This window comes from Psammomys obesus, unplaced genomic scaffold, assembly GCF_907164565.1.
Source record: "Psammomys obesus unplaced genomic scaffold, mPsaObe1.curated_primary_1811, whole genome shotgun sequence".
NCBI lineage: Eukaryota > Metazoa > Chordata > Mammalia > Rodentia > Muridae > Psammomys > Psammomys obesus.
Genome location: NW_026596034.1, coordinates 32,554,117 through 32,571,240, shown reverse-complemented (window position 1 = coordinate 32,571,240; position 17,124 = coordinate 32,554,117). Strand labels below are relative to the sequence as shown.

The 17,124-nt window shown below is 48.4% G+C and overlaps 1 protein-coding gene across 2 annotated transcripts in view; it reads left to right on the top strand.

Moving 5' to 3' along the window:
* The window catches only part of LOC129687104 (polycystic kidney disease protein 1-like 2), an 81,366-nt gene that overhangs the window by 2,626 nt on the left and 61,616 nt on the right, over positions 1 to 17,124 (top strand). For both annotated transcript variants that reach the window (XM_055621405.1, XM_055621404.1), the window contains exons 4-9: positions 3,377 to 3,487; positions 6,680 to 6,827; positions 10,883 to 11,112; positions 13,344 to 13,748; positions 15,967 to 16,044; positions 16,852 to 16,901. In XM_055621405.1, the coding sequence (XP_055477380.1) occupies positions 3,377 to 3,487; positions 6,680 to 6,827; positions 10,883 to 11,112; positions 13,344 to 13,748; positions 15,967 to 16,044; positions 16,852 to 16,901 (1,022 nt within the window). The remainder of the gene's footprint in view (positions 1 to 3,376; positions 3,488 to 6,679; positions 6,828 to 10,882; positions 11,113 to 13,343; positions 13,749 to 15,966; positions 16,045 to 16,851; positions 16,902 to 17,124) is intronic.

Here is a 17,124-nt window from a genome sequence, read left to right as displayed (position 1 = left end):
GGAGAGTAGGGAATCTTTGGCTGTCTGTCAATAGTGACCACTGTTCAGACACCCGGAACCTGGAAAGGCAGGTGGTCTCAGCTCCTCAGGACACAACAGTGGATGCCCAGCCTGGGAGCTGGGGGCCACGGGCACAGCTCCCCTAAATGTGCATGTTAGAATTTCCCCTCTGAGGCTGTGTCTCTAGCCAAAGACCCCGTGACAATTATGGGGTGGAGAGTGCTCTCCAAGCCTCTGGGGAGAGCATGTCTCTTCTCCCTTGGAACTCTTCCTTGCCCCACTCCCCTTTTCCCTACCAGTCCACCATGGTGAGCCTGCTCCCCCTCGAGCCGGCGTCGGGGTAGAAAAATTGAAACCAGCTTGTAGTTCTCAACATCTCTCATTAGAGTTCCAGCACTCCTCCTGTGCTGTGCCCTCCAAAGTGGAAGGGCCTCAGCTGAACAAGCTGAGGGAGCCATCTTCACCACAGTACAGAGGAGCTGGGCTGGCTGTTTCCTCAATGGTGCAGCCACAGGTTTTGGAAGCAGAACCACCACACCCCAGACAGCACATTGGAAGGGAAATTCGGACCTCACAGGGAAGAGTGAGGGGAGCTGGCAGGGCCCCCATCTGATGGTATCTGAGTTCCTCATCACGCAATCATCCAGCGGCCAATAAAGATTTATTGAGGACTAATAGGGCTCTGCACTACCCTGGGCTCTGGAGAGATAGGATGAATCAAACTGTCTGCTTTCAAAGAGCTCAGAGTCCAGTGGGGAGACAGATAAACGCTGCCATGGAAGGGAGCAAAAGGCACTGTGCAAAGTGTGTCTTGCATCTACCACATGCCAGCTCTGTGTGGGAGACCCAACAGTGCACAGAACCTTTAAAATGCTCCCGGGCCTTTGGAGACTCCCAATGAGCACTGTGGATGCCCACGGGGGTATGTGACCAGATGGAGGGCTGTCACCAACCAGGCCTCATTGGGAATTACGATGAGAGCTGTAGGGTGTAGCTCACTGCAGATGGCCTGCCTAGCATGTGGGAGGCCTTCAGTTTAATTCTCAGAACCTCCTCACACTCCCCAAAGCCACAATTCAAAAACCCAATACTTGGATGCAGTGGCCAAACCAACAGTCCCAAACGACCCAGGAGGTGGAGACAAGAGGAGTTTTCAAGGTCAAAGATTAAGGTCAGCCTAAACAGCAGAGTGAATCTCCACCTGCTCCCCTCCAAGAACAGAAGTCAGTTAGCCGTGGAAGTGTACCTCCTTAATTAACCTCAGCACTCTGGAAGGCAGAGGCAGGTGGATTTCTCTGAGTTCAAGGCTAGCATGATCTAAATAGAGATTAGCTAGGTTCAGGTAATTAAAGAGGTAATTAAAGAGCAGGCCAATCAGTTCATGTCAGAGACAGTCACTGTTCCTATTACAATGGAACCCACTTGGATACTGAACTGCCATGGGCTACATCTGTGCAGGGGTTCTAGGTTATCTCTGGTTCAGCTAGGGTTACCTAGTGAGACCTTGTCTTAAAAAAAAAAGTGTTGAAAGAAAAGAAGGGAGGAAGGAAGTGAGGAGGCAGGGAGAGGGAGGGGAAGAAAAAGGGGAAAAAGGGAAGAGAAAGAAGGAAAGGAAAGGGAGGAAATCAATCAATCAATCAATCAATCAATCAATCAATCAGTTGGCTCCCTCAACAGGGTGGTTTAATCCAGGGAGCTGTTTTCCTAAATCCTGGAAGTTCTGAGAAACCAAACAGCTTTTACAGTACCCCAATCACTTAAAACTGTGGGTGTGGTGAGCCAGGGCTCAGAAAGCCACTCACAAGGCACATGCACAAGGCACAGATTTGCTTCAAGTCACTGGTTGCCTGACTTGGGGATGGAGAGGCTGCCTAAGATTGAGAACAATGCAAACAGGAGCCTCTCTGTGCAGGGGACTCTCTTGGCATGAAAACAGGAGAGAGCTGAGGAGGAGAATACAGCAAAGTTCCTGGTGTGAGCGAGCAGAGTAGCTGCTCTGCTGTGGCTTGGAGAAGCCACATTCCGGGATGAAGAGAAACTTCAAGCATCTGATAGGACTGGATTCTGCCTCAGAAATGGTACTGGCTGTGGTCTTTCCCAGAACCCAGAGAAGGAAAAGAAGCCCAGTCCAGCCCAACCGGATTTCTGACCTTTAGAACAGGAGAGGAGCCTGTGTTGTTTCCAGCCACTGTCTGAGCAGCTGGAGATGAACATGTGTCCAACACACGTGCTTGAGCCAGAGAGACTGGAACATGAGATTGCTTGTACTGTGGGTGAGGGGACACATGGGCAGAGACAGGGGTTCACGGAGGGGTTCATTCCCCGGAGGACGTGGGAGGTTAGAGGCTACCAGGAAAAGGACAGGTAGGTGTGTGAGGAAGTGGGAGGGGAGTATGCGACGCTCTACAGGAAGGAGTTTGGTGGTACCCAGAACCCATAGTGTATGGTGTGACTCTAGCACATAGGGAGACAGGAAATCCATCCAAAGAGCCTGGACTTTTTCCTGGTGGGAAGAGATGGAGGCTGTTGGGTGGGAGGCGGTGGCAGGGGGCTGGGATTGGGGTTGGGGGCTGGAACTTGATTTTAGAGGCATCCAGAGCTACTGTGAGTGCCTGTGTATGTTAGTACACAAACAGGGAGGCTGCCATCTGACACCTAGCTGGGAGCTGCAGGTGGCACAGGGGAGAACTGGAGAGATTCTAGACCCAGAAGGCTAGCCTGGTGGTATTGCTCACTGGTGGGGGTTCAGGATGCTGTGATGTTTCCAGCTTTGACCGATCTGTGTCCTGAGATACATAAGGCTGAGAGATTGAGAGAGGAAGGGCTCCACGTGGAGAAAGAAAAGGGAGAGCAGTATCCCAAGCGTGTCAAAACTGAGAACTCAAACTGGGGGGGGATGTCGAATAATACACAGTTTTAGAGGTTAGTGCCCAAGATATGAGCAGGACCATGAACCCCAGCCTCTTCTAGCTGTTTTCTGGTATCCCTTGGTGTCTGTGCCTTACAAAAACATCACTCGCTGTTTCTGTTTCTACAAGCTGTGGACGAGAGAGTCACTGGCCCCTGGCTGCTGTCAACCCCATGGTTGATATCAGCATAGCAAACAGTGAAGAAAGGATGGTGTTGGGGGGGGAGAGGCAATCTGTCTTTCTGGCTAAACAACTCCATAGGCATTTAAATATGTCACAGCCTAGAGCAAACATAAGTGGGTTTCCTGTCGTCTTAGCTGAGGGCCTGTAGGTGTTGACGGGCATTTGGTGAGCCCGTTGTGAGTAACTGGGTGGATGAAGGAACACGTCTGCGGCGCTCTGCTGACTTTTATGTCCCCTTGTCTCCCACACCATTCCTACCTCCGGGCAATGTGGCTGTCTCCCAGGCCAGTGCCAAGGGCTGCAGGCATGCCAGGTAACCGCAGACGGAACCTACTTTGGAGACCCATGCCCCAGCAGGGGCAGCTATCTGTGGGTGCAGTACCAGTGTCTGGAAGGTGAGTCTCCAACCCGGGGGGGGGGTGGCATGAGGAGTTTCTTATTTCTGCTGTTTGTTAGCCTAAAACTCCCCTGTCAGGTGACAGATCTGCCGTGTGCAGAGAACTTCCCCTACAACAGCCTCCTGGTGGCCAGACTTCCCTGCCCCTGGCCTTCTCTCTCGGAACTGTTTGCATGCATGCCTGCGCACACGCAATTTCTTTTAAAAAAGTTTTTTTTTTTTAATTTTATATGCACGGGTGCTTTGCCTGCAAGTGTGTGTGTGTGTGTGTGTGTGTGTGTGTGTGTGTGTGTGTGATGCATGTGTTACCCGCAGAGGTCAGAAGAGGACAACAGTCACCTAGAATTGCAGTTACAGAGTCTGTGAGCCTCCGTGTAGGAGCTGGGAACTGAACCCAGATCTTCTGCAAGAGCAACAAGTGCTCCTAACCACTGGACCAGCTCTCAAGCCCTAAAATTAAAACCTTTAAGAGTCATGAAATAACCAGTATTATCATAATTTGTAAAAATTTTATAATAAAGAAGGGGAAATTCTTTCCTTCAATTTGATAGTCTTATTCCCTCTAAGAAAATGCTGTTAATATTGAGAAGCTTTTTTTTTTTTCTCTCTCTCTCTCTCCATTTAAAAATGTTTACAGGCAGGGCTGGAGAGATGGCTCAGAGATTATGGCTGTTCTTCCAAAGGTCCTGAGTTCAATTTTCAGCAACCGCATGGTGGCTCACAATCATCTATAATGAGATCTGGTGCCCTCTTCTGGCCTGCAGGCACACATGCAGGCAGACTAATGTATAAATAATAAATACATAAATCTTTTAAAAATGTTTACAGACATGGCTATGAGTGAATATATACGCATTTTGACTAAAACATAATCAGATGAAACATATTAATCTAGTGCTCAACTTTTTTTTTTTTTTTCATTTTACAATGTATCCCAGACACAACTCTAAATCACTTCCTCACATTTTGGAGGGAGGAGCAGCTTGGTTTTGTGACCCACTGAGTTTAACCAGGTCCTTGGTGTGAGCATGGCTGTGGCGCTGTCCCCCGAGGCATGGGTAGTTCAGCCGTGGTCCCACCACACTGAAGACATGACTTCGCCTCTCCCGGCAGCCCTCCATTGCCCATGGCTCCCTAGAAGGTGTGGGGGGGGGCATGAGATTCTCCCCATCCGGTGACTGAATGCTGCTCACTCAATGCTGTGTGGGCTACCGCCAGCCACTGTGATGCGTAGCTTGACATGAACCTGGGATCATTTTCAGGACGAGAGCTGAGTGTGTTTTAAGCGCTGGTAGACAGCACTAAATTACCCCCCCAAAGAGCGGCATTAGTCCACTCTCCTACAGAGAAGGATGAGTACGCCAACTTCCCTTAAGGGTGAGACACCGCACTGTGCCATCATCCTTTGACAAATGACTCAGAAAAGCAACTTCTGCCCAAGGCATGAGCATCAAGGACCTGAGGGGAAAAGATGAGTCAGAGCGGGCAGGGTTCCCAGTGGTATCTAGCATAGCAGAGCTGAGGCCGTAGGAGGACAGGTACAGGAAGGGGAGGGTGGCAGCCAACAGGCTTTACCCGTGGCATTAGTTCACTCACTAATGTCTGGGTGGAACAAGATGGAGGGCCTTTCTCCCTCTCCTATTGTCTGGGAAGGGCAGGCCATATGCTTTGGCATCAAGTTCTGCTTGATGGTTTTGCTAGTGGGCCAAGTGCGTCTTTTGGAGATCTGTCAGCCACACTGGGTCACAGAAGGGTGTGACAGCATAGAGGAGGGCTGTGTAGGGTATGGCAACCACATTTCACCCTGTTCCTGGGAACCAGTGTGTTCTGATCAGAGCTGTCCTCTGATTCGTGAAGAGGGAGTCAGTACCCTGGGTCCAATACCCAGAGGTCAGCTGTACCCCTAGCACCCCTCACAAGTCCCGGCTGCCCCGGAAGGCCCCTCACAGCTGAGGGTGAGAGCCTGAAGGCATTCTGCCTTGATCCAGAGTCTTCCACACACAGTTTAGGCACCGGAAGCTGCAGCACACAGGTTCCCATCAGGCTATGTGGGGCCCCAGCTAATTCTGCTTGCCTTACCCCTCCGCAGCTTTTGAAGCTCAATCCCTACCAAGTTTATTATAAACTGGCCTATAGCAACTCATCTGCCACCTTCAGCCAAATAGACTTCCTTAAAGGAGTTTTTTGTTTGTTTGTTTGTTTGTTTGTAGTTTTAGCCATTATAAAATAGAGTTGGATCATCAGTGTCTTGGTTAAAAAAATTAGGGGATATTATGCAGCTGTTAAAAAAAAGGGGGGCACAGCTCTGAGACCGTCACACACACAAATCTGTGTGATGCGTTAGGTTAAAAAGTGCAAGAATATGCATGTTTGTGTGTGCTTGTATGCTTGTAACTCTGTGTACAGAGCAACCCAGGATTGTGGTGACAATGGCTGTCTCTAGACTTCAGAATAGGGGTCTCGACAGATGTGCATGCTTTCAGAGACCAAGGCTGTCGCTCAGTTGGAGGGTACTTGCCTTGTATGTTAAAAGTCCTGGGTTTGATACCCACTGCTACATATAGGCAGGCATAGCAGTACATGCTTGCAATCTCAGCATCTAGGAGGTAGAGGGAGGAGGATCAGAAGTTCAAGGTTGCCTCAAACTACATTTTGTGTTTGAGGGCCAGGATATAGAGACTCTATCTCAAAAATAAGGTAAAAATCAAAAGAAAAAAAATTGAAAATGCCAGAGAGATGGCTCAGTAGTAGAAGCTCTTATGGCTTGATGCTCTGAGTTTGATCCCTGAAGCCCACATGGTGAAAAGAGAGAATTGACTGTTGCTGGTTGTCCTCTAACCTTCACACACATACATACATGTTCGTGCACGTGACACGCACAAAATAAATAGATAGTTAAGTAAATGAATAAATAAATCTGTCTTTCAAAAGTAAAAATAAATCAGGAGGCAGAGGCAGGTGGAGCTATGAGAGTTTGAGGCCAGCCTGATGTACATAATGAATTCCAGAACAACCAGGGCTATATAAAGAGATCCTGTCTCAAAATAAAATAAAATAGTAAAACTATAGTAAACTTTAAATGCCTTATATAAAAGTAATGGCCACATGGGTAGAAGGAAGTGATTTTTTAAAAGCAGAAACAAACATCTTTGGTTCATAAATTCACAAAACATCACGCTTGGGTCTGCAGGCCTTCGGCTGGCGGTGCCAAACAAGAGCTTCATCTTTGACAATGTCACCATCTCCCTCATGTGGCTCCTTTCTCCCTACACTGGAAACCTGTCCTGCATACTCAGCTTGGGAGATGGTCTCACTTTTGACCCCTACTACCCTCCCAGGTAAGAGTGACTTCCGATCCTTAGGCAGGTTGTATCGGTCGGCTTTTGCTGTATGACAATCTACCTCCAAACCTGATGACCAGAGCCGTACTTTTCATTTCTCATGGTTCTGGGGAGGGCTGGGTGGATTTCCTGGTGGGGCTGTGCCTGTGGGTGGTGACTGGACAGGGAAGGCCTCACTCTCTCACCTGTCCTTCAGTCAACTGGATGTCTGTCAGCTGAGGGCATGTGCTGTTCATCATCACACAGCCTGGCCAGGCTTGATCCCATGTGCTAGAGGGGTTTCTATAGCTCTGCTCTAGGATGGTGCCAGGCATGGTGTGCTCAGGCTCTGTCACGGAATTCTGCGCCATCTTCACCTGGTTTCTGACCACCTGAGCTTTGTCACACAGTCCTTTTTGCATCATGGTTCAGCCACCCCCGTCTGTGTGCCTTGGACCATGTCATACCTCTCCAAGCCTCGATTGCTTGGTCCATGAAAACCAGATGATAGGGCTGGTGTCTCCGTTAGGGTTTTTTATTGCTGATGAAACACCAGGACCAAAAAGCAAGCTGGGGAGGAAAGGTTTATTTGGCTTACACTTCTACAGCACTGTTCATTATTGAAGGAAGTCAGGACAGGAACTCAAAGAGGGCAGGATCCTGGAGGCAGGAGTTGAGGCAGAGGCCATGGAGGAGTGGTGCTTACTGGCTTGCTCAACCTGCTCTCTTAGAGACCCCAGGACCATCAGCCCAGGGATGGCACCACCCACGGTGGACTGGGCCCTCCCCCATTGAGCACTAATGGAGAAAATGCCTTACAGCTGGATCTCATGGAGGCATTTCCTCAACTGAGGCTCCCTCCCATCTATGACTCTAGGTTGTGTCAAGTTGATACAAAACCAGCCAGTACAGCTGGTGAGAATGGCTCAGTGGTCAAGGACCTGAGTTTGATTCCCTGAAACCCATTTTAAAAAACAAAAACAAAAACAAAAACCCAAACCCCGCTAGGCTGGTAGTGTGCTCCGTCAGCCCAGTGCTGTGGAAGCAGAACCAGGAACATCCCCGAGGCACACTGGCCAGCAGCCTAGTGTGCTTGGTGAGCGTAGGTTAATGAGAGAGAGAGAATTGGGTCATAAAAAAACAGATGGACAAGACCCAAGAAATGACGTCTGAGGTTTTCTTGCCACCTCTACACGCACCCACGTACACATGCACATGTCTGTAGGGATGGGCACATGCATACATGCACTACCCCGGTATATGAGCAATGGTTTCTTCCTAATACCTGTCTTGGTGGCAGTTCTAAGCAACAGTCACTAGCATTTTGTCTCTCTTTTAAGAGACAGAGATGATAGTACGTCCCTCAACCATCACCCCGCCTGGGTGATCCAATTTCATCTGCTTTAACGAGCCATTGGACCCTGAAATTACCCAGCTACTTCTGTAATTTTTTAATTCACTTTGGGATGGGCCCTTCCCATACTTTCTTGGTTTTGCCAGCTGCAGTAGCATCAGAATTACAGTACGGGTAATAGCATGATTTTTTAAAAAAATTACACAGAGGCCATACGGTGCAAACGTCTTCGTGTTTCCTCCCCGCTTCCTCTCCTCCTCGCTTCCCCCCCTTTCCTTCCTTAATTCCTTCCTTCATGTTTATTTTTTTTAATGTTTGTTTATTATAGGGGGGGGCGTGCTTGTGCCACACGCACGTGTGGAGACAAGAGGACAGCTCTAAGGAGACATATCTCCTCTAGCCACGTGGGTTCGGAGGATGGAACTCAGGTCACCAGGCTTGGCAGCAAGTGCCCATCCCCACTGTGCCATCTTATTCTGTTTCTGTCTCTCTTTCCCCCTTCTAGATAGAGTCTCATTCTGTACTTACTAGGTCTCCCAGGCTGTCCTGGAAAGGCTTTTGCATATCTGAGATTGTATTATGGGTGGGTCCTATGGGACAATTTATATAAGGCCAACTTAGTCCAAGCACAGAATCAGGTAACCACATGCCCCCTACTGGCACAACTGGGGATCAATTGTTTTTCTGTCCCCACTGGGAGTTGCCTCTATACCTAGGTTGTCTTGAGGGTGACAATCTTGTTGGAAAGATGCCAATATACAAGGTAACACAAGCATTGTAGAGGACTCAATGCACACAGACCACTGTGGGGCACATAAGAAGGTGATGGTTAGAGAGAACTATAAAGCTGCAGTCTTTTGGGTTTAGGAACAGAAGCAGAGAATCTAGGGCACTGATTCCCAACTTTCCTAATGCCACAACCCTTTGTAAAAGTTAACTTTTATTCACCTGCTTCAGTTGTCTCGGAGGATTACTGCCCCTGTTTGCTAACCCAGGCCTAGTCCTGGAAGCTTCTAGCCTCTGTACAATCTAACCTAGGCCTAGAATGTTTTCAGCCTTTGAGACTGCTTAATAAGCTCACCCTTTCTTCTTCTTACTGAGCCCTGGGCTGGCTGTTTCCTCTCTGTTCTCTCTCAAACTCCTCTCCAAGCTGACTGATTCAATCTGGCTTTCTCTCAGCCTCTGAGTGTTCTGCTTGGCCTCAAACTAACTCCAGCAATCTTTACTAATCTTCTAGCTCCTTCTCATTCTCTGGCCCTGTAAAACTGACTATCTCTGCCTCTCTCTTTCTCCGCCTGTCTCTGTCTCTGTCTTTCTGTTTCTCTCTCTCTGCATTACCTTAAAGTAGCTTCCCTTTCCTCTCTCTTCTCACAAGAGTTGGGCATATTGTATTCTGTCAAATCTTTCTGATTCATTAGTTTTTCTGCCACTCAATTAGACATAACTTTCAAACATGGTTGCTTTCTTCTACACACTAATTTTACCATCGATGTTTGGGATTATAGGTATGTATCACCACGCCTGGACCTAAGCTTTTTTTTTTTTTTTTTTATCTGAAACTGAATATCAGTCTGGCCTTGAACTCAAATCTGCTTGCCTCTGTCTCCTGGAAAAAAAAGGCATGTCTGTATTCCAGATAGATCACATAGACCTAGAAGGTATTTGGATGTGATCTCTTGCCAGATGTGATCTCAGCCATAAACTGAATTAAAATTCTTCTCACAATGTCCCCCATCTATTTAAACTAAAAATTGTACAGTTTAACTTTTACATAGGAAACAATTATCAATCTCACAAACTTAACAGTCCAAAGGTCCTTATGAAGGTCCACTCGGCCATTGATTTGATGATCCTCCTCATGTGATATGACCCCCAACCATAAAATTATTTCCATCACTGCTTGATAACTGTAATCTTGCTGCTGTTATGAATTGTAATGTAAATATCTTTGTTTTCTGGTAGTCTTTGGAGACCTCTGTGAAAGGGTCTTCCTGAGATTGTATTATGTGTGGGTCCTGGGGGACATGACCCACAGGTTGAGAAATGCTGATCTAGGGGAGGGTCTGGCCTGGACCTGAATACACGAATTCTCCCTGGTACTCATGGGTACTAGGGAAGATGAAAGATTCTGAAAAGCTCAACAGTGCCCTGGCCAGGAAAGCCACTAATACTTGCCTCTCTGAGGAGACTGTTCCTAGAAGAGGGAGGTGGGTACCCAGGAGTAGATACTGATGGGAGCAGGAAGAAGAGGAGGGCTCTGGGATGGGGTGAGGTTAAAATGGAGCCTCATAGATGACACAGAGTCTCTGAGCTTGAGTAGCGGTTAGTCCCAGGAGTGTCATTTACATATTGTCACTGAGCAGTCACTAGATGCTGAATGTCCCTGGGCGCACAATGTGTATCCTGGGGGTGAAGCATCTCCTTTCAACTAAGGGGATTTCTAGAGGTGCATTCAGCTGAGGCTCTTGGGGGAGACAGGTGATGATGGCCTTAAACTTCTAATCTTCTGTCTCCCCCCTGCTGGGTGCTGGGACCACAGATGTACCTACATACAGCATCACACCCAGTTAGAAGAGTGCTGGAGCTCGAGCTCCAAGCTTCACGCGTGCTCGGCAGGGCGTCTCCCGGCTGAGCCACAGGCCTGGCCCCAAATCTTGTCTTTTGGGAGCATGGAAATACAGACATGACTGCTAATGCTTGTGCTCCGCCCCCACCCCAGCGTGTTCAGCAACATGACCCACCAGTTCACCTCTCCTGGGGAGTTCACTGTGTTTGCTGAGTGTACAACCAGCGAGTGGCACGTGACTGCACAGAAACAAGTGATAGTTCGAGACAAGATGGAGGTGCCCCAAATCACTGGGTGCGCCGGCTTGTCTGGCTCTGGAGCCAGCCTCCTCTGTCAGGCTGTCTATGGAGAACCTCTGTGGATTCAGGTGGATCTGGATGGAGGTGAGTCTGTAGGATGGAACAGACTGAGGTGACTGGGAGGATCCGCCTCCTCCACCTCTGTCTAGTTAACCTGAGGCTTTACTGTCCTAGCTACCACCTGTTTATCTATTTAAATAGTCATGGTGTCTTCACTGCTGTAAGTGCTTGACCTTAGTGGCCGGCTCAGAATAGACCCCACATTAATTTACCCCAAGTCAGAAGGTGAGTGGGCCAGTGAGAACCCCCACTTTCCCAAGGCTCTTTTTGCATGTCTGCAATCCTATCTGAAAAACTGGACCACCATACCACTTCCCACTGGGGTGGGGGAGGGCCAATAGGAAGAGGTGGGACTGGGAGGGCCGCCAGCTGGGTCCAAGCCCATCTCACACAGCCAGCGGTGACAATGAGTGTGGCACCATCCTATGGCCCTGAGGCCTGGCAGTGCTCAACTGTGCACAAGCCTATCAACAGTTCTAGCAAGGGCACACTGATTGGACACAGTGTCTCCTAATTAAGACAGAGGCCATTTTGATTGGTTACAACATTTACTTTGATTAGTTAAGCTTTCCACGATGATTGGTCACAGCATCCATTCTAATTTACTACAGAAATCACTTTGATTAGTCCTGGTATCCACTATTCCTCAGCACATCCATCCTAACGAGCTGGTGCTTGGATAGTTTCCATTGATAGTTTAAGCAGCACCTCTTCTGTCCACAGAAAGCTCCTTGCCTTATCCACAGCAGCCTTTCCCCACAAAGCACAGGCCAGTTAGAGAGCTGAGCTAAGCCCTGTTGATCTAAAGTCTGCAGTTCAGAGCTAGGGTGGTGGTGACGATGCCGTGGGGGATGTTGACAAGGTGGTGGTGGTGACAAGGATGATGACGATGATGACTGTGGTGCTAGTGATCATCAAATGAGGAAGGATCTGACTCAGTACGACCTTCACTCTGACAGTCTTAATGTGATTACGATGGGCTCTGACACAGCACTCGTGGGACTCCTTTCTGTTCTTGTGTGCCTATTGCCTAACAAGGGCTGATCTGTGCACCAGGGGCAAAGTAAAGTAATCTTTCATTGATTTATGTAGTCATCCTATGGAGATAACTGTGCATCAGCTCTTTTCAAGGTGTGAAGGAGGCAGGAATACACATGAAACTTAGGGGTTCTGATCCTGTCGAGCTTTATGCTATCACCATCATCACCAAATAACCACCACCACCATCATCACCAAATGACCATCACCACCATCATCACCATAATCACCAAATGACCATCACCACTGATATCATCACCAAATGACCATCACCACCGATATCATCACCAACTGATCATCACCATCATTATTATCACCAGCATCATCACCGGTGCCTCCTCTTTCCTCTCCTCCTCCTCTTCCTCCCTCCCTTTTATTTCCATCAGCATCCAAACAAGAAATGTATTTGGCCTGGCTTCAACTGGGAAGAATATCATCTGGTTGCATACATCACATTTTGAGCCAACTATAATATTTAGGATCTAGCTAGGACAGTCATCTGCAGATTGCTAGGGAGGCCCCACTCTGGAGAGCAGGATGAGTTCCATAGTGGTCTACTGTCCCAGGAGGTCATCAATAGATGTTAAAGAAAACACCTCCACCAGCTTTGCCTGAAAACAAACAAACAAACAAACAAACAAACAAACAAACAAACTTGAAGTTCATTCTCATGCACCCAAATCCTTGTGTTTGCCCAGAGGTTCCTCTTTTTCAGTTTCCCACCCCAAGGCATCAAGATGTTCTAAGCATTTGCTATAAATGTCTAGGTTCAGGGGCAGAAATCAGTAACAATGGGGCTGCAGTTGGTAGAGTACTTGCTATAAAGAAACCTGGGTATAAGCTCTAACACCATATAAACTGAGCATAGTGGTGCTTGCCTGTAATTCTAACACTCGTGAGGTTCAGACAGGAAAACCAAGAGTTCAAGGCCAGCTTCTGCCACATGGTAAAGTCAAGACCAGCCTGAAATACATTAGACTCTGTCTTAAACAAACATAAAAATGAGCAGAGAGGATCCAGAAAGTAATAAATAAAATTAAGCGAAAACTCAGAAATAATTACAGTTAGCATTTAGAGATATGTCCTTACATATTTCTTTGGACCCATGTCTGTGTCTACTGCAGACTCTGACATCAGAAGAACTCAGTCTGCACTCTCTGAGAATGCTAGCTGCACAGTTAGTAACAGCCTTTCTAAATCTCCCTTACCCCACCTAGGAACTGGGGTGACTTACGCTGTGCTTTCGGATAACATAACTCTGGCTGAGCTCACCACCAAGAGGGGCTTGAACACTTACAATCTGACCCTGGACAGAGAAATCCAGGAGCTGCTGGGACCTGGGAGGCACCACCTGAAGATCCAAGCCGTCGGCAACAGCACCGCCTCCGGCCCCTCTGGAAACATCACTGTCCACTTCATGGAGCTGCTGTCGGGGCTGCAGGCCTCCTGGGCTTCTGATCGCGTGGAGCTTGGGTGGGATCTGCTGGTCAATGTCTCAGTGGCTCATGGTACCTTGGAGGAGCTGACCTTTGAGGTGGCAGGACTCAATGCAACCTTCTCCCAGAAGGAAGAGAGTGTTGGGCAATCATCTGGGATCTACCATGTGGCAGTTCCTTTTGAAGGTACTGGGGTTAGTAGCTCCCCCTCCCGGCACCCCTTTTTCTATTTCCAATTTGGTACCATCAGGTTTTAATGACTCCTGGTACAGTGATGGCTCACCTGGTGACCCTGCCTAAGACCCTCCTGAGTGAGAGCACACATACTGTCTGTCACTCTTTCCAGCTGTCTGAAGGGGCTCTCAGCCTAGACACTTCTCATGTTGTTACTTTTTTTTTTTAATTCTTTAACAATTTCATATATGGATGTAATACATTTTTTATTATCGTCAACCCCCCATCACCCTCTCAGTCCCCACTCTCTCTTCACCCCATTTCTCCCCCAGTATTTCTTCCTACTTTCATGTAGTGTGTGTGTGTTTATTCCACAGACTCTAATTAAGACTGCTTGTAGGACATAGGTTATGTATTAAAGCATGGGCAAGAGCACTGAAGAAAACCACTATTTCCCCATGGCCCCTCGGGTGCAGGTAGGGCCTCATGAGCCCCTACCTCTGCTGCTTGGGACTAAGCAGCAACTTGTGATTGTGGGGTTATACTGTATACAGTAGGTATTTAGCAGTAGCCATGGTTTCTACCCACTAGATGCAAGTGGGCCATCATCCCAGGTTATGACAGCCAAAAGTGCCCCTCAACATTGACGAATGACCTCTGAGAGACAAAAATCAACCCCTCTGAGAAGCACTAGAGAGGAGGTGTCTTCGGTGCCTCCCGGCACCAGCATTCCTAGAGGAGAGCATGATGGGGAAACTTCCGTCTGCCAGGGTGAGAGAGATAAAGGCTGAAAGTGGAGACAGGTGCTGGGCGGGGGTTGGGAGGTGGAAGTAGGTCGGGGGAGGAAGCATCCGGACTATGAAGGAACTGAGCAGCCTGGAGGCAGAGTGATAAGATTTTTAGGCTGTGAGTCTCAGGTAGCCTACCGTCCTGCCCACAGCTCCCCATGGGGCTCAGGGGATGCCAGGAAGGAGGTGACACTGGGCAGGCCTTCTACTGTAGGAGAGGCAGCAAAGAGAATGGCAGGTTCTATCAGAGAGCCAATGGGGCTTTGCTAAGTGCCGCCTGTGACTCACAGCCTTATCCAGCACCATCCTGTTGGTTCCTTCCCCACCCCCTTCTCCAGGAGCCCCGATTGGAACAGGAAGAAGCCAAAGAGTGGTCAAATGAGAAAATACATACCATGCTCGGGCATTAATCCCCATTACAACTGGCAGACATATCCAATCCCTGAGCCATAGCCCGGGATAGATACAAATACAGTCCAACATAAAATTGCAAACAGATTTAAAACATTCTGAGATGTATTTATTTATTTTTTCTCTGGTAGCTTAGTTGCCAAGTTCTTGAGTTGAACTTTGTGGATGACATCATGTCGCAATACCCTAAGGTGGGCACACCTGCTGGCTTTTGTCTTCCTCTTCTTCAGGTGAAGCTATTCATTAACGGCTATCCCCTTTAAACTGATTAAAAAAAAATCTGGACCAGTCCAGTGGCTTCTTGCCTATTTTCAGATTAACAGACATCTTTTCTCCCCAAGGCCAGATGATCTGGGCCTGTCCAGTAAGAGGGAGGACACAAATGGAGCAGGTCAGGACTCTGCCCTTGAAGGACATGTTTGAAATTGCCTCTGGTAGTACCGTCTGTGCTGGGCCCCTCAGACTACAACCCCCAGGATGATGAGGGTCGTACCTCTCCTTCAGCTGGGTGCATGCACGCACACAGAACCTTCCTCTCCGGGCCTCCCCTCACTCCCTCCCCATCCCTGTCCCGAAGACCTGCATCCGATCTCTCGACAGTTCTTACCATGCTTGGTCCATGCATTTTCCAGAAGCAGGCAGACATCACTTGTTCCTGCCCTCTTGCTCTTCCCCACCTCCCTCCTCCATCACAGGTTGATCCCTCAGGGCACGAGTGAGGAACCCTGCCTATGGTGTTCTCCAGCCTCAAAGAACCTTCTCACCCTTTGAAGCGTAGCCCTGTTCCACGTTCACTTCATGCACTGTAACCCACCCAGAGCCCACTATGTCCCTGTGTCTCGTTCCTTCACCCATGTGTCCCCAGAGCGTCGCCCCAGGCCTGGTATACAGTAGGACTCACAGAAGCCCGGAGGCTGAGAGATTTCAGGGCTGCAGTCAGGCAGCCAGACAGGCACACCTAGGCAGAGCTGTCTCCACTCGGGTCACTGAGTTTGCGACAATGCGGTGACTCTTCCCTCTCTGTGTTGCAGGCACCTTTCTGGTCACCGTGCGTGTGCGGAACACTTTCTCAGACTTGTGCTTGGACATTGGGAACCTCACAGTCACAGGCAAGGCGTATGCACCCTCGAGATTGCAGGGCACTGAACCTGCCTGGGGTCTAGTGAGTAGCCCTTCAAATAGGGCTCGGAACACGGACCCCATTCCACAGTCCCAGACTCCTCCAGGTGCTCTAAAGACACAACCACAGAAAGTATCAGAAAGGTCCTCCCCTATCAGTGGACTTGGAAAGGGGCAGGGAGGAGATGAAGGAGGGAGGGTGGGATTGGGAGGGAATGAGGGAGGGGGCTATGGCTGGGATACAAAGTAAATAACCTGTGATTAATATAAAAAATAAAAAAAAATAAATTAGAAAAAAAAAAAAAGAACCTAGAATCCTTCTCTCTTAACACCCAGCAAACCAGTGCTGGAAAAACAGGAACAGAAATATACAAGATAAGGGCTGGGGAGATAACTCAATGGGTCAAGAGCTTCTGTTCAGGTGTGAGTGCCTGAGGTCAGATCCCTAGCATTCAGGCAAAGGCCAGGCAAGGCAGCTGTACATCTGTCACCCACAGAACCCTGTCATCCATCTGTGTCTCCATCACCTGAGTGGTAGACATCTTGGGGCATCTTCAACATGCTGCCTTTGTTTTTGTAGTTTGTTTGGTTTTGTCTTTGAGAGGGGTCTTACTGTGTTGTCTAGACTTAGCACAAACTCCAGGCTCACATGCTCCTTCTGCTGCCTCACCCCCCTTCACATCCCCATCCAGCTGGGACCTTGAGTATGCAACATAACCCTTGCATGACTCTGCCTTTGACAACGTTTTATAATGTTTTCCACCAAAGCTTAATGCTTGTTCTCATCATATTCACAGCCCCTTCCAGTCTCCAAGAACCATCTGGAATAAGCACTGAGGCAAAGAATGTGAGTATCTTCAACACATTTAACTTCACAAGAAAAAATATCCACTCTGCTTTAAGTCTTGGGTTTAGGATACTGACAGGGTCCCCAAGAGTCCCCAAGCTTTCTTCCATTTGGAGAAAGAGGCCCAAAAGCATGTTCTCTAACCTCAACAAGGTTAGAGAACAAGACACTGGCTTGTGTTGGTAGGCCTTAGCACACGTCTGTTAAAGTTCTTTTTAACAGG